The sequence below is a fragment of the Dermacentor silvarum genome, chromosome 6 (assembly GCF_013339745.2).
Source record: "Dermacentor silvarum isolate Dsil-2018 chromosome 6, BIME_Dsil_1.4, whole genome shotgun sequence".
Classification (NCBI taxonomy): domain Eukaryota; kingdom Metazoa; phylum Arthropoda; class Arachnida; order Ixodida; family Ixodidae; genus Dermacentor; species Dermacentor silvarum.
Window position 1 is genome coordinate 13,866,442 of NC_051159.1, and position 24,716 is coordinate 13,891,157.

General features: G+C 46.1%; 1 protein-coding gene across 3 annotated transcripts in view; it reads right to left on the minus strand.

Annotated features, from left to right (window-relative positions):
* Window positions 1-522: 522 nt before the first annotated feature.
* The window catches only part of LOC119455289 (putative ferric-chelate reductase 1), a 308,383-nt gene continuing 284,189 nt past the window's right edge, over window positions 523-24,716 (minus strand). Inside the window, exons 1-4 of one of the 3 annotated variants that reach the window (XM_037716687.2) lie at window positions 10,656-10,785; window positions 4,852-5,065; window positions 2,948-3,158; window positions 523-727 (exon numbers count right to left, since the gene is read on the minus strand). In XM_037716687.2, the coding sequence (XP_037572615.1) occupies window positions 667-727; window positions 2,948-3,158; window positions 4,852-5,050 (471 nt within the window). In that variant the 5' untranslated portion in view covers window positions 5,051-5,065; window positions 10,656-10,785 and the 3' untranslated portion in view covers window positions 523-666. Of the gene's footprint in view, window positions 728-2,947; window positions 3,159-4,851; window positions 5,066-10,651; window positions 10,786-24,716 lie in introns of those variants that run through there. The other 2 variants (XM_049668687.1, XM_049668688.1) reach the window with 2 other exon arrangements.

Here is a 24,716-nt window from a genome sequence, read left to right on the forward strand (position 1 = left end):
TATCTCCTTAGTTCTATTCCCACAGGAGGCAAATTTTCTTCCTTGCTCACACGGTGAGAGTGATGCTGACAGTGATGACTTGGTTAGGGTGAGGATGCAGCGTTACGAAACGACAATGGTTGCGCATTGGGATGCACGCACACAGCAGGTAGCCAAACGCAATTAGAGTACATAAGTATACGCTAGATTCCTCTGGACGCACTTTGGTAACATACCTACAAGAAGAGACTGCGTTCACGTCATAATGAATTGTTTAACATAGACATCTCGTGCAAAGCCATGCAATAAAAATTCATCTCGTTCCGTAAATAAAAAGAAAACACTTCCAATGGCATATAAATTTTGCGCCGCTAGCATTGCTGTCATAAATTCCCGACTCTATAAGATGTGGCAGGCATCCGCAGGATAATAAATGTGTGATAATAAATGCGTGCATACATCGTTTTTGTTCACTTTTAAAGCATGCCAGCACAGTGACAAGTTCTTTCCTTTCCTGAACTGAGTCATTCAAGCGACACGGTGTAATCACATCTCACTTTATTGCTAATTCACCAATTGTGTCTTGGCAGATGCTCTGTTTATCATGAGACGAACACAAGAGTTCACTTATTAGTGACGAGTCAGCGCGATGGCACGGTGCAGTTGAAACGATTGTTAGGATGAACCTCAAGCCACGGTGCTCTGAAGACCGGTGACGTGCTTGTGGTAGTCGATGACGACAGTCGCCCTGAAAAGTACAAAGAGAAAGAAAAATGAAAGGTGGTTCAAACAAATGCAATAAGATTTAAAAAAAAACAGAAAATGTGAATTCTTCCAAGCCTGTATGAAATTATGTTCCTTTATACTACACTTGGATATTCGCTTAGTATTGTGCACTGACAGATTATCGTTCAGGGCAAAGCAAACCCAGATGACACTTTTCCTATCGCCTGTCACAAGTGTAGCGATTCTATCTTTTTTGTTCACATCGTGCTTACTGGCGGTGCGCTCACTGTCATTATACTCCACGATATACGAAATGTTCCTTCCTTATAGATCGATAAGCTTAGGATAAGCACTCAAAAGCTTTTATGAAACCACGGTGCACCGATGCTGAAAGGCCTCACTGCGCAGCACAAGCTATGCCGGGATTTTTCAAAGTGCATTAAAAGATTACCTTAGCGCATTTTAGCGGAAACCGCTATGTTGATAGGGAGAAAAGGATTGAGCCCTTTCATAAGTGTGTTGCTATTGAATTGATGAATAGAACGATATTTTAGAACGTGATTCTTCGTGCATCTATTCTTTCTTTTTATTACTCTCTTGGCTCTCGTATTCGTGGCCAAATTCAACAGCTCGACTTTTCCAGCAACTGCATCGATTGTTTACATTGTACTTGGTAGAATATCTGTAATGGATCCGCCAAGTTGCACGTAGAATCCGCACAAACAACTTGCTAACAGTGCTGCTTCCTTATTCGGTGCACTCTCTCTCTCTCAAGTTGTCACCCCTTTTTCTAACTTGATATCCGCTTAAAAGCTGGAGCAAAACGCGGAAGTGAAGCCATCTCGGCCGTCGGGGTTGCCAGGACCATTATTGCATAATTCACTGAATAAGAACCTAAGGTTGTTAGCGTTGAATATTTATTATTTTCCACACAGCGAAAAAATGAGCAAATCATGTCCACCACTGCCTACCGTAACAATGTTTTCGACGTAAGTTCTTGCGACACTGCGGTTTCCTAATAGAATAAATAATACTAGAATAAATAATTCCTAATAGAATAAATAATAGAATCGGGTGATAAATGTGGCTACACCAAACGCAGTAGAAAATCTGCAGGTTATGAAAGCTGACATCAAGTGTTCTGGTGTTCACAAGGGGTATATATGGATATTCTGAATTCTATTTAGCATTTAGCCAAATTGTTTCCTGCACTAGTTTCTGGTTTTAGTAAACTACTCAATGTAGAAATACTGCTGGAACCCTTGCTGGTGTCACCCTCGTCGAGAATTCGCATGCTTCACCCAGAGCAAGGAAATGTCCAAAAGCTATTGCTACCAGAGATTTGGAGCCACTGTAATATGGTATTGAGCATGATGTAACTTCCCAGCAACATTATAAATTCTAAACCTATTACGCATCTATGCTTGGGTTCACTATACTTTTCTTGCTTAAGGAGCGTCTCCTCATTGGTCGACGCTCTGGCGTAAGCCATTATTGGTCGTCGTGTTGAAGCGCCAATTTGCACGGCGATAACCAATCACAGACGGCCCTTACGAAGGGCACGTTTTGTGATTAGGGGTCGAGATGGCGCTCCAGTGGTCCGTACAATACACAATGAAGCTACGGACGGCTGCCTTAGGCAATCTGTCAGTGTTTGTAGAGCGTAAGTTAAAAGGAGCCGCCCCTCGACTTAATAAGACGCCACGCTTCTCAAGAACTGCCGTGGAATGTCAACGAAACGCAGTGACCACTTCTGTCACATGCTGGCGCTACCATCCACTTTCTTGAGTCAAAGTGGAGCGCTGACTAGAGGCAAGTATTGTATTACGGGTGTAAACCTTCATTTCCTATAATCACTTGCACATGTATGAACTCTTTGGATACGTAGATCCAGAGAGAATAGGAATGTAAGCAACCCAACGCGGCTATCGCACAGTCAAATCTAAACGTTTTTGCAAGTTGTGTCAGATAAAATTAGATGCAAGTTTGGTGGTCAATTTGCCGGCTTGCTCTCTTTGCTCCACTTAACTTTTGCGCCAGAAACATCGACAGCTACGCACCAACTAGCGCACCAACTGGTTCACCCCACAGAGTTCTTTGCACATTGTCCCATGTGACGTTTCAGCGTTGAAGTTGTTTGTATCCGCAAAAAGCTTGAGCCCACATTACATTCGGTTGGATGTATGACGCTGCATACATAAGGTAAATATACATAGGGCAGCACGTGCTGCATTGCACTTGCCTGAAGTGCACCTTGCCAGTGGCTCCCTCAGGCGCCTTCCAGACGGCCTTGACGGTGGTCTTTGGCGCATTGCTGGTGTGGGTGACGCCGGAGCACTTGGTGACCGCCTTGGTGTCGGAGCTGGCCTCGAACTGTCCGATCTCCTTGTTGTTCTCGTCGAACGCCTTCACGAAGAATCCCTTGAAGGGTGTGTCGCTAGAGGACAGCGTTACTGCGAGTAGGCCCCAGAGCGTGAGCTCAGACAATGAGCATGTTGTATACTATTTTGGAAGCAGTGAAACACAAGCTAGTGCCCCTTAATGGCATCACATGAGTGATTCAGATGATCCATTCTGGTCGTGTTTCCTTGTGGACAGTGCGGAAATATTTCAGTGCCGTGTTCTCATCATTTAGACTTAAATCATAACACGCATCCGAATTTATGCATTTATACGCATTGATATACGGAAACGGTGTAACTATCAAGTGAAATGAGAGGGTGGAATGAGGAGTGAACCTCGTAGTCCAGAAGTGTGGGCAAACTTGTCCAAAAGCATCATGTTTAGCCTAATCTTTCCTGTCTTTTTGGCACCTAAAACTGCAAAATTCATAGAATAGGTAATCCATTTAGGTTAATAAACTAAGCCAAACCAACCTACTTTCTCGGTGTACACCAAAAAAAAAAACGCTCAAAAATAGTAAAACAGGAGCAAACAAGTGCTTGCTTGGCCATGCAGCTACGAGTACCGTAGGGTTATCGCACTGTGGCGTAGGTGTAGGAATCGTCGTTGTCTGAGCTGCACTAAAAGCTTCATTCCATGTCTGGCCCAAGAGAGTCCGTTGGTAGTGGCTACTGAATACAACGAAAGGCGCGTAGCTTGTTACGCGATGTTCGTGTGATAGGTTTTTTGAATAACCAACAATTATTCGTTGATTATTATCATTAGATACCGTAATAAACGTCGATAATACCAATGCATCAGTCATAGAAGGAAACCTAGCGTGGCGTTGAGCCGTGTTTACAATGTTGAAGGAAGCGCTATCATATAGCAAAAGTATTGGTGAGTGTTGCTCTCGCACGAAGAATGTCTAGCTTAAACATTTTGGCAACGTTAAGCGTGAACTGTGGTTATATAAAAAGAGAAGTTGATGTATATGCGTGTGCGCACGCTCATTAACACAATGGGACGCGCGACGCGACAAACAGGCAAGTAAGCAGTAAGTTTTTGACACGCGTCTAGTTAAGACAGATTGGGCAGCCGCCTAATTTTTTTTTTATTTTTCGCCAGACAAATAGTGAGGCGGTGGGCAGGGGACCACGAAAGAATGCCACGAAAAGGGGAGGCAAACGGGAAGCGCTCTGTTCTGCGGCTTCTCGTCCTTTTTGTAACCTGTGCGGCTAGGTTGTATACAATATAGAAACTAGTTTGCATGAAATACAAGCTAGCCGCTTTACGAAGACATTTAAATTTACAATAAATGGAAATGTTAAGTCGCAGTAGGTGGACAGATTATTCGTGTATAAGTCTATGATCGTTTTCTGTGTGCCAGTATACAACTTTGTGCCTTTAGAAAATTACCACTGAAAGTCCCGCTGCTCCCCCTCGATTTGAACGGCCCACGTCAAAACGAATGAGCTGAGGCGAATACGTGACCTCTCTCTATGCCACTCTATATGAATGAGGCACTGCTCACGTCTAAGAGAGGCACCATAATCCACAGCAGGTGGTGCCACTCCATTTTTTTTTATTTTCGTTACTTTCTCACTTACAAAACCTCTCTTCTCAATACGAATGATTAATTCGTTATTACAGAAGCCTAATCTTTCAATCTAGCTTCACTCATTATTTTTAGTAGTGTATCTTTAAGTCTCTATGGTGCACTTCTCGCCTCCAGCAGTCAGAAAACAAAAAATGCGTGCCCACCAGCGACGACATCTCCAGCCTTGAAGTCCCTTTTGTCCTGGACCAACTTGAAAGGCGTCGAGGTTCCGGCCACTTCGCCAACCGCGTCCTTGTGTTCTGGAATCATGGTAGCGCAGGCCGACTCGGGAGCACCGTCCGGGTGAGCCAAGCAGGCACCGACGAGGGCGACCAGGAGAACAGCTTGCCTGACGAACGCCATTTCTACTGCTGTTTTCTGCAAAATAGATTTGAACGGCCATCTGTATCGCTGGAAGGTTACTTCAGAATAATGGCTCCCATAATAGCCCAAATAAGAGTAAAGGAGAAAAGCCTAAAGTTAACTTCATTTAAGTATTTTATTTACGTATTTATTTATTTCCTTTATGAATGTATTCGAAATAAAAGTTAAAATTAGTTGGGCTCTTTAGGCCCAAGACAACACGTATGTACTTATCCAGAGATGGCGGGTGACATCGTCCTGTAATTAGTTATTCTTTGAACAAAACTGGGACAATCTTCACCACACACCACGACTTACTTACAAACCGGGAAATACACCCGTCAGATATTTTAAGAAAGAGAACAGATGAGCGTTCTTTCTACCTCACACTTTTGATCCCATTCATGTCAGGGCCAAAGCCAGCGAGAAATTCCTCAGGACGGGTTCTGTACTGGGTTCTTTTTTTTTCAATGACGTTCGTGTTGATTTCATCTGATATCACTATACAATTCCTCGCTTTTCAAACTTCGTGTTTTGTTTTGTTTGCTGCAGACGCCTGGGGTGAGAAACCCCATAAAGCAAAGAAAATAAAAGAAAAAGAATGACCCCCTTACAACATATTTCTAGAAAATTCCTGCAACGCTCAGCGCTAGTCACGTGCATGGCACTTGGCAATTCATAGAGAGAGCTGCACGTGGTACTCACTAAGATATACTACAAAAAAAATGGCAAGCGCAGAAAAAAAAAAAACGCAATTTGCCGGAGGCTTTATAACAAGACTCTTTTCTCCATAATATTCCAAATCAAGTTTTTTGCGCTATGTTCGCATTTCTCTACTTGTTGTTTTTCCATCCCTAGAAACAAGATGTTCTCAATTACTAGAGAAAGTGGCAAAACCCGGGCGCTCTCCAAGACACGTAGGACGAGACGGTTGTCCTTTCTTTTCCAAAAGTAGCGCGTCGTCTCGGGGGATTTTGTTTCCCCTTTTTCGTCCGTATTCATCACACTGATGGAGCCGTAATTGAAGCGGAGCACCTCCCGGCTCCGCCGCTCTCGACTATAGCAGGAGAACCGGAATTGGAAACGCGACGGGCCTCCCAGAGATAAAAAAAAAAAAAAATTTGCGCGAGTGAGTATGGCACCTGGTCATGGCGGCTTAATTTCTGCAGGAGAATTACCCAGGGTGAAGAAGCAGAGGACGACTGCGCAATCCAGGCGCCGTGCTTTACATACGAAATGTTAAGCCGGAGGAATGGAGTATATCAGCAATATAAATACTAGGCCCTCTTGCTTTACCGTTACGACTTTCCTTGTTTTTTCCTGACGACTCAACTCTTGCATTCTCGAAAAATGAGCTGTCTCAACAATGCGCACACTTCCCGTGGCTGCTTGAACAGCCCGCGAAACAGGAACATGAATGACATACAATGCTATATTGTTATATCTTGAATTTAAAAATTAACTTCTGTGTGCTTACACCCGTGCCTCCCGGCTATCTAACTCAATGTCTCTTTTGCCCACAGTCAGAATCCACCCTAAATATTTATCGCCCATTCAGGGCGATTAAACTAAGGACAAACAGAAGCAGTGAATTATTCGTTCGCGAAATTATGAATGCATGCGACACCTAGTTAAAATTTTCGAACGAACCTGGTTGTCTTTCTCACCTGTACAGCCGTATAAACTACTGTATCTTTTTGAATCTCATGTCAAGCGCTCAATTGTAGCCATTGTACGTCGCACAAGAGAAAATTTGAATGAGCTGGTATATGCATTTTGAACCCAGAACTAATTTCCCTTTTTTGTAATGACTCATTTTCATATTTTCATTTCACTGTTTGAAACGCGCTTACTCCAACATACTTATTATCGTTGTTTTCACTGATGCTAAGCATGCTTAACTTTCTTTTCGCTACAAGAACTGGGAAGACGTGCACGGGAGTGATGATGAACTGATTGATTTGTCCACAGAGTTTAACATTATCAAGTAACACTGGGGCTTCGAAAGATGCCACCATGGAGGGCTTCATGGATCATCCCACGCACCCGCGTACGATAGATATATTGCGATAAAAAAACATTGCACTGCCTAGCAGCCGAAGGTAAGCAGAGATTATTTTCTGCAACATTACCCATAATGTTAAGGAACAATCTTGAACAGTTCTGGAAAACAACCAGCCCAGACATCACAAATATCTCTTTGCGCACAATCACAATAAACTAGTTCCAGAACAGGATCTTCCTAAGGTACACAACGAATTTTCCCGCGTATTCATTCCAGAACCCGATGCGAAACTGCTCAATATGATTGAACTTCACTGCCCCAATATGTCCGACATACTATTCGGCCCTCGTGACATCATAAGCTAATCGGTAGTCTTAAACTATTATGTTCTGCCAAAATGGTTCAAATAAATGCTAAAGTGCAGAAAAACGCAAAACCTAGTGCAAGTGTCATCTTGTTCCTCCTCTTTCAACAGACATTGTCAACAAATGCGGCGCCGCGAGTCTTGTAAGCAGGCAAGATCATCCCAGTTCCAAAAAGTGGTAAAAAAAAGGATATTTGACAGCCTGCGATTCTTTACTGCGCACCTAAATTCCGAAAGTTCCTGCATTTCGCTTCTATCGAAAGGCCGCCGCCACGGCTGAGATTCGAACCCTAGACGGCGCGCTTACCCGCCGCCGTAGCTTAGAGGCTCTGGCATTGCGTTGCTAAGCTTGAGGTAGCGGGCTGAATCCCGGCTGCAGGGGAAAGTAGAAAACACTCGTGTATTTAGAGATTGGTGCACGTTCGAGAACCCCACGAGGTCAAAATTATTCCGGAGTGTGCCACTACAGCATGCCTCATATTCGCATTGTTGCTTTGGCACTTAAAGCCACGGATTTTATTTTAATTTATTTTAAACTACATGCTCAGCAGCCTGACACCATAGCCGCTAAGCCGCCCGCGAAGGTGACTATGATGAGCGATGGAACTGACAATATAGCTCATGGTATAACTGTCGCGCACTCTCCAGTAACACAAGACTACACGGCTTACCTTCACCAGCCAAGTGTACACCCAACCATTTCTCACATTTCTGTGCCTGCGTGACTACAGCATGGGTAACAGAATTGATTGTTTTTGCGCTGGCACTTAAAGTCAATAACAGAACCATAATATACCCGCATTAGGGTCCTCACTATGCTGGAGCTCGTAGTACGAATTCGTGACCAGGGCGACGGCATTTAGACAGGCGCAAAAACCGAAACACCTCATGCGCAGAGAATACTTTGGTACAGCCTTGCAGACCACGTTCTGATTGCCTAACAACGAACCGAAGACCTTAGCGAGCGTTATCTCTCAATGCGGCCCCCAATTCTGAAATCAATCAGAGTATATTTTACAGTACCGAAAAGCGCGCCACTCTGGCTCAGTTGCACGTGTGTTCTTTCGTCGCTGCAGCTGCCAGTGCCTCTTTCCTCATGCTCACTTTGATATAACCACGATACAGCGGCGTCCTTCAGGCTCACGTGTATCGGCAGCACCGAGTTTTCAGCCTAAAGAACTCCCAGGTGAGGCCTCTTACAGTGCGATGTGAGATGATATCAACAGAAAGAAACACGAAGCATAAAAAAGCTTAATCGCGCCACAATCAGCTGCACCTGCAGTCAGGTAAAAAAGAGTAAACGAGGCAGCCACTCGGTGGACTTAGAAAGAAGAAAACTAGTCTCGGGATTAATGCCAGCGGTTGATGGTGACCCAGATATGGCGCGCTTCGCTCACACTCCCGGGCCTCTATACGCGAGCCTTAATGGCGCATCGGTTGGCAATTCACAGCGAGTAGGTATCCTTGGAATATGTGCGCGATAGCAGCATCACCCGTCCCTTGCGCTATACACTAATACCCGAATAACGGCACCGGTTCATTTGAGGCTGCATTTCGTGTCGTGCACTGCTTTGTGGCGTTCTAACCAGCCGGTGCACTAGATTTTAGGGTTTTGTGCTGAACAGCGCAGAATATTTTGTAGCTTTCAGTAAAATTGTCCCAGTCGTTTAGTAATTAGCGTACCAAATGCTACAAAAACCGGAAGCGCCAGAATCCTCATTAACAAAGATACACTATAAGAACAATCATTGGGTGGCTTGACAATTAAATCGACTAAAACTAGCCATTATTGACCGTTTGTTCTTAGCGTTCTCTTACTGCTGCGCCTAAATGTTAACCACGTTCTTGTGACACTCCTTTAATTTCGCTATCTCCCATGAAAACAAGATCAAATTCGGAATTATATTCTCTGAACATCTAATTCGCAAAGTACTAAGTACTCATAAACCACTAAAAAAATAAATGACGTATACTACACAAGAACAACAGAGCACACGATGAGGAACGACGTTTGCAGTACGCCGTTCTGGTAGATTACGTCCTGTCAGTTTTTTCAAGGATTGTCAGAAGTGCTTAGCGCGCTACGATATGAAGAAACTACAACTAGCCTAGTTTTCTGAAATCAGGCACGCAACTCCGTTTTGCGCAGGAATTGTATTATCTTTTGTCCGGATCAATTTTACTGGTAATTGAAACTGGCTTGCGTATTCAAGTATACGTAAGTGTGTACCGAAAGTCAAGATAGTTCTTGACGTTTTATAACAACTGTGCCCCACTCCGAAAGCAGCAAATCGCATTTGCAGCCCACCAATGACAAAGGAACAAACCCCAATCTTGCGCGTCTTCCAACCTTCCATCGATTGCCAGACAGGTTTCTTCTATATAGCAAAGTAGCCTTGTACAGAAAACATATGAAAATCAGAGGCACATGGTGTTTCGAAATCAACGCCTTTTTACCTCCCTTCCTTCCCCATTTATTCTTTCTCTCTTTTTCTTTTTAGTCTGGTATCTTAGACCGTACCGCCAATCATACGTTCAGGGCCGCCGCTATCGCTACGAAAAAGAATCTCGATCGGTAACTTCTGCTCAAGGGTGACCACGAACCACCAACGAAGCAGCCAAGAATGGTCACTCGACCAACAGCAGGACGAGTTTCACTCAGGGTATTGGGTTCGCTTCTGTCATCAACAGCTGACGCGCTTTCCGGGCATGTCAATGGAGAGACGAACCGTTGTACGGAAAAAGAAGCGAAAAAAAAAAAGAAGAAGAGAGCATGTCACCCGTGACTATGTTTTTCTTGTTCTGCTCGGGCGACGTGTTCGCCATTCAATCGCAACGCCAGAAGTATCGCGCCGGCGGGCAATAGGGCACAAAGCCTTGCCCCGGATGTTTCCCCAGAGATCCTCACCTCCGAACAGCCGGTTTGTGGATTCGCCGATTATTGTGTCTTACAAGCTCGGCAAGGTCTTTGAGTTCCCCGTGGTGATTTTCGTGTAGGATGCTGTGCGCTAAATCCTCTTCCCTGGAGCGAGCAGCATTCGGTGAAAGGTGCCAGACATAGCAAGAAAGCGACGGAGGTTGCACCAGAGAAGGTGACCGGCGTTAAAGAGCTCTCTCGGGAAAAGCGCGGGAGGCCTTTTTGCTAACAGTCCTAACGGAGATTGAGACAAAATGAAAGCGCACACTTGGGGATATAGCCAAGCGAAGCCGTGTCGCACTTGTCACTTCGCACATACCTTTTTTTCTCCGCGGTGTCCACACGAGAGCAAGCAGTCGAAGCAAAAGTGCTTTGTATGTCGCAAGACGCTTTCTTCGCGTCCTCTCACACCACCACGCGCTTTTTTATAGTCCCGCTAGTCGCCATCTGGCGGGAACCTTACGTCGAACACCACCTCGGCGCAGTTACGAGTAAAACCAGAAAGTCAGGAGGAAAGCAAGAGTCAATCGAAAGCGGCGATTTGAGCGTGCCTGGCAAGAGCGCTCACTGTGCGGGGAGGGTGAAAACGCAGCGGAAAGCCGCGGCGACATTGACGGCGTTCTTCGCCGCGCATCACACCGCAGATTAAGGAGGAGAGAGTGCAACGGCGTGGAAGACCGCGCTGGGCGTGTGTGCTCGCGAGGGCGTCGAATACGAGCGCAGTCAAAGAAACAGCACCAAGAAGGAGCCCGCCACGTGCGGTGAGGAATGACAAAGAGGCGAGTCGAGAAACCGGGGAGGAGAGAACGAGGCAGTCGCGCGGCCTTCTGGGCTGACCGCGGCGACGGCTGACGTCAGGGCTCGAACCGAGGGAACCTCTGCGCTCATGTTCTCCGCGGTTACCGTTGAATCGGGCTATGCAAATGAACGCTGTGCGTGGGGGTGGTTGTCACGATAGCTCGTTATCATCCCGATCCGTCTTGCTTTCAGCTGGCCCGCGTCACGTAAAATTATAGCCGAAAGCTCAGGCGGGACATATCGGCTTCAACCTTTTACAAGGGCTCTGATACGAGCTCGGTGCAAACCGAGCCGCCAGTGGGCGTGAATATTTCGTCAACGAAGTTCGGAGACCCCTACGCGTAGGCGCCAATGGCCACTGGCTTCGAAAAACAGCGCCACTGCCTGTTTTTCCGACTATATTTGCTGGGAAAGTATTCCTGTTGCATAGCACTCGGGAATTTCGTAACCTTTGCAGCTTGATGATGCAACTTTCTTTTATCTGACTGTAGGGGTTTCCTTTTTTTTCAAGACTGAGTTCAAGACCGCCTAAAGATAACAATAACACTGATTTTTTTACGTGTAATGTCGTGAACATGACACAAGAGGTCACAATAAAACAGGAAATGACGAAGTTCAGAATTGATCATTCATGTAATATGAGCTGCTTATAAATATCTCGTACAGTGCTTATAAATCATGCTATGGCTGGAAAATTTTAACTTCCACTATAAGACATCGCACGTCTTGTGTGCTGTTTTCACTTTTAGATTGGTTATCTTGTAGAAACGCTACACGACTTGTCAGTTTTAGGTTTGACACAAGCTATTACTATCTATTTGGGAATGTGTGCACAAGGCCGGGGTAAATGATTATTTCTTCTATGTAATCTTATTTTGGTCACTCATAAAAATTCGCGTGGATTCTCACGTGTTTTTGTATGCACAGACTGAATTACAGCGATAAGAGAGAGAAACTGTTTAGTGCAAATCAACGCCGCCGTAGTTAAGAAAAGGCGCGTCTACTCAGGTAAACTTCCTTATGCTTGCCAGAACTTTTAATGGGCACCAGATTTCACATATTCGGGAAAAGTATCTCCTAATTTCCAAAAACCGCGAATAATTTCAAAACTAGTGCTGCTTAGCGATGAGTCTGCGTTTACGAAGTTACTTTTCAACTGAAACGTAACAGTATTTCATGAAAGGAAAAATTGTCATCCACCCGAATCTTGGACGAAGCAACAAAGGAAACCCATAAAGCAAGCTGCGCATTTGAAAAATTATTCTATCGAGACTAACGCCTTTCAGGGGATGTCACTCTACCATCAGGGTTAGCCAGAAGGATCGAAGAGTGAGGGCTAAGTAACCGAGAACTCGAAGCACGGGCTCATTGATTAAAACAGTATTTATTTTTGTAACCGTGATGTTGACCCTGCATTTCGCATGAAGTCGTTTCATCTACCGATGATAAATTTGTAGTAAGTGGTCCATGCATAATGTGTTATTATAATCGGCGTGTGTTCGAGTGTAATCTGCGCAATGATATTGCTACCATTCACATATACTTAAGTAAAAGTAAGAGTTCTGCCTGGCCATGCGATTGACGACACGGTTGGTAAGGCCGAAAAATAGTTTTCTACGATAACACCTACTACGGTGCCGCACGAAGTCCTGAATCAGACACTCCGTCCTGAAACGAATATTTTATGCTCGAAGTTCTTGAACCTAAATGTTTTGATATGAGTGCTCAAAAGTACTTCCAAAGTCCACGACCGTTTCTGGTCACGGCAACCCCGTTCTGTAACTGCTTCATTATCTCCTAAGACAAAATACTTATTTCGAGAAAACGAGCAAACAGGACACTTGTAATGAAACGCACAAGCAATAAAACCTACAAGAAGCCTCTCCATGCAGTACCTCCTTTAACTGCGTTTTACATTTCGCGTTTTACATCTGCACCTCACCGGACCAATTGGTCACCTCAATCTTGCTGCATCGTTAAATAAAAGTCTCGCTGAAGCAAATTCGAAAGAGAACTGTCTCCGGTATATTCTTGCTTGTCAAATGACCAAGCCAGAATAATGACCTTGCACTTTTTTTGTTACGACACTACCCGCAAGGACGCAATATTACATAGACGCTTTTCGTCATCACAAGAAAAAACAGAGTTGTAATGATATAAAATTTGTGAAAATGGTAATCTGCAATCCAGGAAAGTATAAATAACCCTCGACAGGGATTGACCTTGTCGGTGCAAATAAATCTTCAACTAAAGTGTGATTTTCTGCATTTTAAACGGGTACAATGTAACGTCGGTGAATTCTTAATGCGTTGGATGTATTATTGCGATAGCAATTATATGGACACTCAAAAGCAGATTTCTGCCGTCGGCGTCGCTGTCGCCGTTGCCGTCGCCGTCGCCGTCGCCGTGAGGTTCCGTATGACGTCATTTGGAGAAGAAATCGTCGCCGATATGATAAGTGGTTCTTGAGGGAAAGGGAAAGGCCGAACGCTGTATGTGCGAGTGAAAGGGCGCGAGGGGCGCGTCTTTCACGGGGAGTGAACGCACGGTGGAGAACAAACGCGCGTTCTGCGCCGTGCTCGCTTAAGGGCTGCAGAAGTAGGCGTCTCTGTTCTCCTTCACAATCCCCATGTATGTAGAGCAAACGCGCCTTCTTCCGACGAGCGAGAGGCCGTGGGGGAGGGGGAGGGAAGGGAGGCGACGTTTAGCTGCGGCACCAAGTGCCTATTTATATCAGAGGCTCCGGCAACAGTCACCAACGCCGCACGCATTTTGAGCGAACGCGGGCAAAACGCCGATGGCGTCGACAACAGTTCTGCGTGTTGCCGATGCTGCTGCACGTCCAAGTTCATACAGCTGATAAAGCTAATATCATTACTCCGTATAGCTCTCTACAAGTTTGCTATCGCAATTGATGCTTCGCCTTTCAGGTGCAACTGCGACAACTTTTTTCTATGTGGCTCACACAAACTGATCCTCTACATGATATTCGCGAGAGAAACGAACATTTACTTGCCTAATTATGTAAAAGTATAAAATAGTAAAAGACCTACACACGCTCGAAGCTTCATTCAGGAATTCTTCATTACTTTCCATCCAAATGAATTGTCTGTACTGCAGCACACCAGCATATCTTGCTCTCAAGGATAGCTCTACATCTATATCTACATAACACGTCGCATCACACGCAGAGTACGAGCACTACAGACGGGTCTTGTGTTGTGGTATCAACAAAATGATTTTGTGGATAAAAGCCCAGTGGAAGGGCGCCAGAAGTCAGCAGAGCCCAGAGATGAAATAAGCTTTGTCGTGAAGCTCCGTCAAACTTGGCGCTAGATAAATTCTAGTTTTTCATCTTTGCGAAGAAAAGCTCTTCGGGCAAGGAGGCTCAGCTTTCGTTCTTTTTTTTCTACGCTAGTCACTGCATGCTCATAGTATTGGAGACGCTAGATTTGGAAAGATAAGGTGTGAGTATCCGCGCGAATTATTTCATTAAGCTTGCAGGTTAAGCGCATGCCTCAGGTGGGACAAAAACAAGTATACACGTGACCCGTCCGAGGTGTGTGCTCGTTAAGCTCCTGAAAATATGAGACAACTTACCTAGCAACGCGTTTTATTCTGTTGTCACAATAACTTGCGTTTTACAAATGACGCTACCCGTTTGCAGTGGTATGTAACAAATCAGTATGTTTACTGGCAAAAGCCAAATGCTATTTGAGTGTTAAGCTAAATAATTAAATAATGCTCATTACGTTTGCAATAAAACACGCGTTTGTGCTAGTTAGTCAGCATTTCGAAGGTGGACATGAGTTTATCTAGGTGAAGTAGTCGCATGGGACCTAGATCATGAGAATGAAATTTTCGGGTGGCCAAAAATGATTTGAAGCAGAAATGGCAGGCACTGTCAAGTTATGAACGGCACCTTGCAATTGCTTTTAAAATTTGCTAATTATTTATTCTGCCATCGCAAATCCAACAACAGAAACGTGAAATATGAAAAAGAAGTTTGAGAAACTAAGCTACGAGCAGTGAGCGATGGTATTCAAAGGGATAGACGTAATATTAAGACGCCCAAGTACGAATGCATGAATTTGGAAGCGAACGCAGGTAGCTAATATTCGAACCAAGCATACGAGGAATAAGCTGAGATAGGCAGATCATGCAATGCGTATAGATGAGAACCAGTGATTTATATGATGAACACATTGGACGCTCAGCGAAAATAAATACACTATAAGACGGCAGAAGATAAGGTATTGCGACGAGATTAGGAAATTCGTTGGTATATAGGGTGAAGTCCGGGGAAGAGAAGCGTAAATTTATATTACTGAGAGAGACCTTCGTCCTGCAGCGGTCGTAAAATGGGCTGGCTGTGATTGGGACATTGATTATGCAGAGTCAAATACACACTACAAATACATATACAAAACTGATTGTATCGGCACTTAGTTTTCATCATATCGTTCATATGGCAATTTATTATTTCCTGCGGTCATCTTACCACCAATGGGGTAGACCGGGACACGTGCGGTGGCTCTACAAGAGAAATTCGCCTGCAATCAGTTTTGTTTCTTTTTGAGCGCGATTCAAGCGACAGACCGAATTTCGCTGACAAGCACGCGTTGCCCGAGTGCCATCGTATCGCTCCATGCGCGAGAACTGCGCAGACGAGCTCCTAGCGGCGCGATGTGTTGTAGCTCAGCACGTCACGTTCGAATGAGTGCTGAGTCAGGCTCGTTGTGTGAGTCTAGCTTTAGACGGGCTCTCTGCCAAAAATTTCCTTACGCATACAGGGATTATGTTTGAAGTGCAGTTTACCACTTTTTGCTTCCCAAATATTAGCGCATTGCTTCATGTGACATGTCTCCTCTTCCAGCTGTCCTTTTAGCTGCCAATGAAAAGAGCTTTTACTACGAGTGTCGTCTGTGAAAGGAAGTAAGGTTGCTCTCATTCCACTACGTCACCTTACTGTTGAGCCTGGTAGAAGATGATTTTATTTATCTGTGTGCCTTTCGGTGTTTTTCTATTGTACCTTGAGTATTGAAAGCGCCATATACGCTTCACTCGTCGAAAAAGAAATAACATTTACGCCCTCGCAGCAATCTCTCCGAGAGCTCATGCAAACGGTGATTATTACCTAATCATTGTCACCCAATGAGAAACAAAGCAAGGGCAAGCTTGGCAATGGCCATAACAAAGTTAGGATGCTGGGAGAGAGAGAGAAATATAAGAGAGGAAAGGCCGGGAGGTTAGCCAGACGCACGTCCGGTTTGCTACCCTGCACTGGGGGAAGGGGGTATAGGGATGAAAAAAATACAAAGAACAGATAGAGAGAGTACAGTTTCGCGTACATATGAAAATTTGCACCGAGTCAACGCATGGTCTCCAAGACCTGTGGACTTGAGGTACTGCAACATTTTGTGCTGGGCGTCAACGGTAAACTCTACAAGGTATTAGCACATAGAACAGAACGCATGCAGTGCCGTAATTTATCGTAACAATTCAGAAAAGTTAAAATGTTTAGTCAGTTTCGGCTTCCCTTTAACTTTTTTTCTTTCATATGGTCTTCTTTTTATCGTTGTGCTATTAATACAGAACGCCGATGATTTCTCAATCGCGCTTCCCTTCAATCTTCTGAGCAGCTTGCAACATGTGCCAGTTGGGACCATGGTGTATGTTAACTCAGTTGATAAAACAGGCCTTCTAGTGTCCCCCCGATTCAAGCTTGGTTGAGCAACAAATAGGTGGTGTTCAAATTTAGTTTGGCCCCTTGGAACTGTCGTGCCGTGCAGGGTCTGCACTCTCTCGAAACGCAAGCAGAATCGCGGGAGCTCTAAGCTTGGCGATGCGATTTTGTATCGTTTTATTGTGATAGCAATTATATGGACACTCAAAAGCAGATTTCTGCCGTCGCCGTCGCCGTGAGGTTCCGTATGACGTCATTTGGAGAAGAAATCGTCGCCGCGCGCCGAACGCTGTATGTGCGAGTGAAAGGGCGCGAGGGGCGCGTCTTTCACGGGGAGTGAACGCACGGCGGAGAACAAACGCGCGTTCTGCGCCGTGCTCGCTTAAGGGCTGCAGAAGTAGGCGTCTCTTTTCTCCTTTACAATCACCATATATGTAAAGCAAACGTGCCTTCTTCCGACGCGCGAGAGGCAGTGGGGGAGGGGGAGGGAAGGGAGGCGACGTTTAGCTGCGGCACGAAGCGCCTATTTATATCAGAGGCTCCGGCAACAGTCACCAACGCCGCACGCATTTTGAGCGAACGCGGGCAAAACGCCGATGGCGTCGACAACAGTTCTGCGTGTTGCCGATGCTGCTGCATGTCCAAGTTTATACGGCTGATAAAGCTAATATCCTTACTCCGTATAGCTCTCTACAAGTTTGCTATCGAAATTGATGCTTCGCCTTTCAGGTGAAACTGCGACAATTTATTAGTCCACCTGCAAAGAAAGACCTGGAACGCTTCAATGACGCGCGTTTCACGCCATAGCCGCGGAGTTTAGCGACGCTGGCGCGGTCACCACGAATGGCCTCGTTGATTCTCGAGCACAATTCTGTCCACTTCACCGTTCCGAACAGCGGCGAGGGAATTCAGTTGAGGACAAAAGGGCACAGAGCACGTTAGTGGCACGCGAAAATGGGAAGTGGCGCGAGCCGTAGAATAGAGCACTGTAGAAGCAAGCGGGAAATGCATTCTGAGGTAGGCATGTCGGAACTCCCGGTCACATTTCTCTCTCGTCGTGGCCTACGCCACTAAGTATCACAGAAGTATGTCGCGGGTAACACTAATTTGAAGTGAAGCTGATTTCGATTGCTAGAGAGATGCATCTCCTCGAATAGCTCCATTTGTTTTCACTGCTTGTTATGGCATTAGTTCAAGTTGTGGAAGTCAGGGTTGGTTAATTGTCCTTATCAAGTGTCAACAATTGCACTTCGCGGCAGTCATGCACTCTTGGGTGCGTTAGCAACCATAAGTGAACGATCAGGGCACACAACTTAAAAATTATAGGGTTTTACGTGCCAAAACCAGTTCTGATTATGAGGCACGCCGTAGGGGGGGACTCTGGAAATTTGGACCACCTGGCGTTCTTTAACGTGCACCTAAATCTAAGTACACGGGTGTTTTCGCATTTCGCCCACATCGAAATGCGGCCGCCGTGGCCAGGATTCGATACTGCAACCTCGTGCTCAGCAGCGCAACACCATAGCCACTGAGCAACCACGGCGGGTTCAGGGAACACAACTTATTCGTGCGTTCGTTGTATGTATCTGGCCGTACACTAGAGTACATTTGCCTTTCTTCATTCCTCCATCTGGCGTGCGTCTAGCAAGTGTCCCCCCCCCCCCCCCCCTCCTTCGCAGCCTTGCGTGAGGAGCCTTCTGCGACAAGGACGCATTAAATCGACGCTCGAAGGCTGGAGGCTCACTTAGCGTAACTACTTAATCACGGCTGCCACTTCCTGCTAACCAAATACTGTCCATGTAAGGAATTGACACACTGCCAAGGAAATTTTCCTGTGGTTCTTACTGTAGTATAGTTAGTGACACGCACAGAAGTATTAGTCATGTATCTATAAAAATATGTCCCAGCTGCTTGCTGAAGCACGAGAACGCTCCTGTTGGCTGCACCTCATTTTTCTTACATTGACATTTCTCAAACCAAACTAATGTGGGTTCAGTGCAAATGTGCGTGCACTGAGATGAGTCTCTAGCCTGCGTCTTTTTCCCTGCGCCGCACCAGTGCTTCGTTCACAAAGACATCGTTATAAAAACGAATTTGCCTCAAACTCCTATGGGCTTCCCATTTTTCAGGTGCTTATTAGAAGTCCAAACAGCTATTAGAAATAGGCAGGATAAAATAAAGTAAAACATAGCCAGTGTAAGGTTTACGTATTTTCGCTGCTTCTTCAGAGGCATGATAAGCTATGAACATTCATAAATTCATAAGAAAATTTATGTGTCAGGTGAAATTTATTATTTTATAGTCTTTACGCCGTGACGCCTTTGCGCCTTGAAATTCTTAAAAGTAAATATAAAAAAGACCAGCAGAAAATGCCACTTCTTTAAAGACATTGACCATTCTTAACAATTTCTTTAGCATTGAGGACTCCGCTCCAGATTATAGTGTTGGTCAAGCCGGCACCTAACCACTGTATCCAGAAGGCAGTCTTTCACGATTCCTTATTTTATTTATTGTTACTAGTTCTTTCTTTCGCTGTATTTATTGGGTGGAAGGGAGGACTGGTGGAGGAGGGTAACGAATGCCTCTTTACATCTCCGACTACTTAACACACTTCAAAAAGATAATCTTGTACTAATGTCTTGTACCAGTTGTGCTGAATCTACAACTAATCTAGTACTAAACTTTTCTGAGACACCTAGAAAATGTACTACGATTTTTTAAGTTATCGCAAACCTCCGTGCATGATGCAGCGCCCACAGCCACTTTTTCATTTTTGGCTTCGGTAGCCTGTCCTTTGGTAGAATAAAAAGATTTGTTTAGAAGTACCATAACAGATCTATTTCGTGCAGGAAATCTATTAGGTAACGCCATAGGGATCAATGAATTTGGTGTTCTAAGTCGGCCGCACATCCAGGGCAAAGGCACAGAGGTGGCGAAGACGGCCTTAATGAATTCCGGAACAGACTCATAGCGAGTGCGTCATATTAACGTTTTTAATGGTGTTTTATTCTTGCAGTTTACAGCGCCCGCTTTTAGCGAACCGACGAGCATGGGCATGTGCGCCACCTTACTGCGCTCACAGAGCATTTTCAAGCAATGCGGCGTTTCGTTTTTCAGAAATTAAACTCCGCAATTAGGCTACTCTATTGCGCCCTGCTTGTGGCTTGGGACCGTGTACGGCCTTGAGGCGCCGGATGAAAGAGCTGACGGAGCGACTGCGTGCATAAATATTTTGTAGCCTCAAAACTAGAAGAGAGGCGTCTGCCGTTCTGGCACAAAAGCTTATGTACCATTTTTCTTAGATTTGCAACTACGTTCTTTTTTTTTCCTCAGAATGAAACATTTGTTATTAGCGCGACAAAAGAGAAAAAAATTACCCTTAATAAATTTCCGGCCCTAGCGCGGAGACTTATAGATCGTGTGGTGCCACATATTGATACGATATTCAAGTGGTTGGACCATTATTGTGTAGAGTGAGTTCTCAAATGACACTCGCTGCAGTACTTGATACTTTCAGAAAGTTGCGAAATAATTCAAGAAAACACAAATCAAAAGGAAGACGTGCCCTGCGCATCATCGTGAATGTGTCGTCCTTTTTGTGCGTGTCCGTATTGGGGGAAGTATGAAATACTTGTTTCTCAATGAAGTATTAACCCGTTTATGCCCAGCTATATTTTCCTTTTACTAACACATTCAATCTAACCCAGCTAGACCTTACTGATTTTTTGCAGACAGCAACCTCATTGTGAAAGTTTTATAATTATGCTTTATTTTTTCGTACTCTACGATAGTGTACTTTATATAGTACGACGATCCTTCAAGGGGAGCGAAACTTGATGCAGGTCCTCGAAGATGTCTGCTATATTTTGTATCTTCTTTCGGGAGTTTCTTTGCCAGTGCCCGCAGTACAGTGTGCACAGACGATCACTTTCCGCCGTACTGAACCAGTTGGAGGACCAGCTTCTGTAAGAAGAAAGAATTTGGCAACATCGCATCAGAAGGCCGTGCAACCACTACTGCGCTTCTTGGGATCGACCGGCCTGTGTGGACGCCTGTGATTGGAACGCCTTTTCTGTTGCCTGGTTATCTCTCTTTTTGTCCTCTTTCCAACTCCTGTATCCCTCACCCTAGTGCAGGGTAGGAAACCGGAAACTCTCCACTGATTAACCTCCCTGCCTTTCCTCTCTCTCTTTCTCTATCGTCTAGATCTTCCTACAACAAAAACGACTTGCATCGAAACGTGAAACGAAACTGTACGCAGGCCCGCTTAGCCTACTAATGGAAATATTTAGTGGGAAATATTCGTTGCTTGGGAGGTGTCCTTACTGTTGCAGTGTGGAACATAAAACTTCAGGAGATAATGGGGAATTGGCTTTCGCGTTGCTTTCAGACACATGCGCAGTGCGAATATGTTATTCATATATATTGTTGCGATAGCAACTATATATATACGAGGACACACCAAGCGAATTTTCGCCGTCGGCCTCACCGTGGCGCTCAGCATATGTTTAGGAGTATGTGCGCTATATGCTTATCCGTGCCGTATACACCTACACCACGGCGCTACGTCATGAAAATGCGGTGGCGCTGTCGTCGGAATTTAGTGTCGCATGGTAGGCTTTCGAGATGGCGCTTTATTTGTCGTTGAGCTCGGCGAGAAAGCGCGAGATCGTACGTGGATTTCTTTCTTCTGTATTTCCTTTCAGCGCGCCGTCGGACTGCGCGTAACCTCTCGAATTCCACGTCGATCGGACACCCCGGCGTAAGCACACATATGTTCCGCGAGGCCCCACCGAGGGCGGACGTGATCAAGTCTTTTATTTGGGTTGGTGACTCGAGATCTGCATCAGAATTTTCCACGAATGTCTTAAAGGTGGGTCAGTCTGTGTAGGAGCGAACCACTTGACGCAGATATACGTTGGTATGTGATCATTGCCATGTGTTTCCACATCACTGCACCAGCTAATAGAGGACTGTAGTCGTGAGGAAGCAAACGCCAGGTCCAAGCAGCTACTATAGGACGTGCCACGCAGAAACGCAGGAGAGCCATCGTTAATATTGACGAAATCCTGGGAGTGCATAATGTCGGACAGTGCTTTGCCTGGGTTATTCATTACAGCACTTCCCCATCGGGGGTGATGAACATTAAAGACGCCCATGATGAGGAGCTGTACAACTCTGGATTGCTGAAGAAAGACAGGTATGAAAAATCAATGTGATCTCTGGGTGGAATGTAGCCGCCGAGTATCGAGAAGCCCCATCCTTTAAGCGGGAACGTGAAGCAATTACAGTGGTTCGTGTTATGGGGCTGGAGGACATGGCGGTAGTGGGAAATATCTCGGCGTAGGCACACTAACACCTTGCTGGTGTCATCGGATTCTCGAGACCACAGCAGTACCATAGCAGTACAACAGTACCGAAATGTCGTTTCTTGCACTCTTTCAGTGGTCGGTGTCCTTCTTTTTACCCTTCTTCATGATGCCTCCCGACCAGACGGGCTTCCGTCAAAACCTCGACTTTAGCACATATCGAGAAAGGTGGAAAGCAGAATTCATGTTGGGCTCACATATCACAATCACACGGAAGCGGTATTTCTGGACGCGCTGTCGGAAGTCACTGAGGTGACCACGCCGGCCTCGGGCATTTCACTGCATCACTACACTGCGACGTATGCGCATCGACACAGAGGAGGAGCTGTGTGGTAGCGCCATGACGAATTACTGCAGTGCCGCCAAGAGCGGCTCAATTGCGTCCAAAAACTGAACAACAACCCTTGCTGCTGGCGTATTGAGGCCTGAAGCAGCGTGCGCATGGAGTGTAGAAGTTATTTCAGAAGAACATTCACCTGCTGGCCTTCCGGCTTGTCCATATTGTCCGCTGAAACGGCATGAAATCTTGGACGCGTTGGTTCGACGACCTTGGATGACAGAGCAGGCCACTCAACACCAGAGGAGGTGGATAATATACCTGCATCTTTCTGAACAACCGTGGTAACACGGGGCGCTGCAGCAGGCGGCGTCTTATCATTCTGTGGCTCAAGAAGTTGAGGCAACTGAGCTGAGAGTTGCTTTAACGGTGGCTGAACCAGGCTAATGGCGTGTGACTCTGGGCGTCGGCGTCGGGAACGACGTTTGCGGCGACGAATAGACGCGGCCGCTTCTTGGTGACTTGAATTGTCTTTTACCATCTTCTTCAGGATGAGCCTCTCGCTCTTCATCATAGGACAGTCTTTAGCCGTCGCCTCATGAGCACCGAAGCAGTTGGTACACTTGACAGTCTCCGTCGTGCAAGTATCATGCTGGTGTGAGCCGCCACATCGACGGCAGGATATTTCGTTTCTGCAAACAACACTCACATGGCCAATCTTGTTGCATTTCTGGCATTGAACAGGCTTGGGAACACACAGACGGAGAGGATGCCGCACATAGCCCACCTTGACGTGGGATGGGATAGAGTAGTTTTCAAAAACTACTTTCACACACCGTGATCGGCCGAAACGATGAATGTCGACTATCCGGGCCGTAGCTGTCAATTATTTCGAGCTCAACATCTGTAATAACTCCAGTGGAAGTCCGTTTTCCATGAGAGAGATGGGGGCGGACCGGCATACCGCCTAGCCGTGCAATTTCTTTCAGCTTGTTCACTGACACCTGAGATTTGCCATCTACGGTAAGGACATTCTTCCAAGCGTTGATGCTGACCTCTTGGACTTGTCCCAGAATCACCTGGTCAAAAATTGGGTCAGCCGCTGTCAGATATTGGTATTCGAATTAGCCGTCTCCGTTATGGCTACGAAGGCCACAGAGAGCCCGTCAGGTGTGTCAACATTCTCTGTAGGCAACTCCCTCGCTGCTGATGACCGGCGCAACACACCAGGTTTGTCAACAGTCTTTGTAGGCGGCTCACCCGCTGTTGATTTCCGGTGCAACTTCGTTTTCAGGCGGCGTGATTCAGCAGGCATGAAGCTGCTACTGCCGTAATCCATCTCCGTCACCGTGGAGTCATCAGCAGAATCTGCAAGCTCCGCATCGGTGACAGCCGTAGCAAAGAAGCCACCAACCGGCTGAGCCGCAGTTTGGTCGATTGCGTCGACGGGAAGGTTCACGGGACGTTCACGGGACGTTCACCCGCCCTCCCGAAGGATGCCGCGGTCACTGTGTACACACAATATTAAAAAACTACAGAAAAGTGGAAGAGACGAAAATAGAGACGTTCTCTACCGCCACTTCTTCTTCTGGCTCCTGGATCAGATTTCTTCAAATACTCCTTAGCACCGAGGCGGATTGAGATGTTTCTAGCTAAAAAGAACAGGAATTTGCATTGTCGGCTGCAGGAACCAAAAGTGCAAAGGTTATGAGAAACGCTGGTGCCTATGCATTACGCTTGAAGCTGGCTCTCACGAGTTTTGAACTTGGGACTGTGGTGTGTGAAGTGCGCGACACAGTGCGGTGGATTCCGGAGACGAGAAGCAGACGGCAAGGAGTGCGCGCGCCGAGGTGAATTCCATGTTGGCTAAAGACAACAACGTCGAAGAGCGGTCGACACGTGAACGCGCGGCGCAAGAGAAGAAAATAATAGTAAAAGCATCCAATCGCAAGAAAACACGGAGCTTTGAGCGGCCAATGACCAAACGACAAATCGGCCAGAGCGGTAGAAAAACGAGCCGCGTTGGCAGAAGAGGAGGGAGAGTTCCAGAAGCGGCACCAGGAGAAGGTCGGCCACCGGGTCGGGGGTTGAAGACGGCCGTCGGGTTCCGGACCCGAGCCACCAGGACTTCACCCGGCCGGGGCCTCTTGCCAACCCATTCCTGGGCGTCGCTACTCCATCCGTTCGGGAACTGCTGCCCGAGGCCGGCGAGCGTCTGCGCCCGTGGGCAGAACGGGAGCTGTCGGGCTA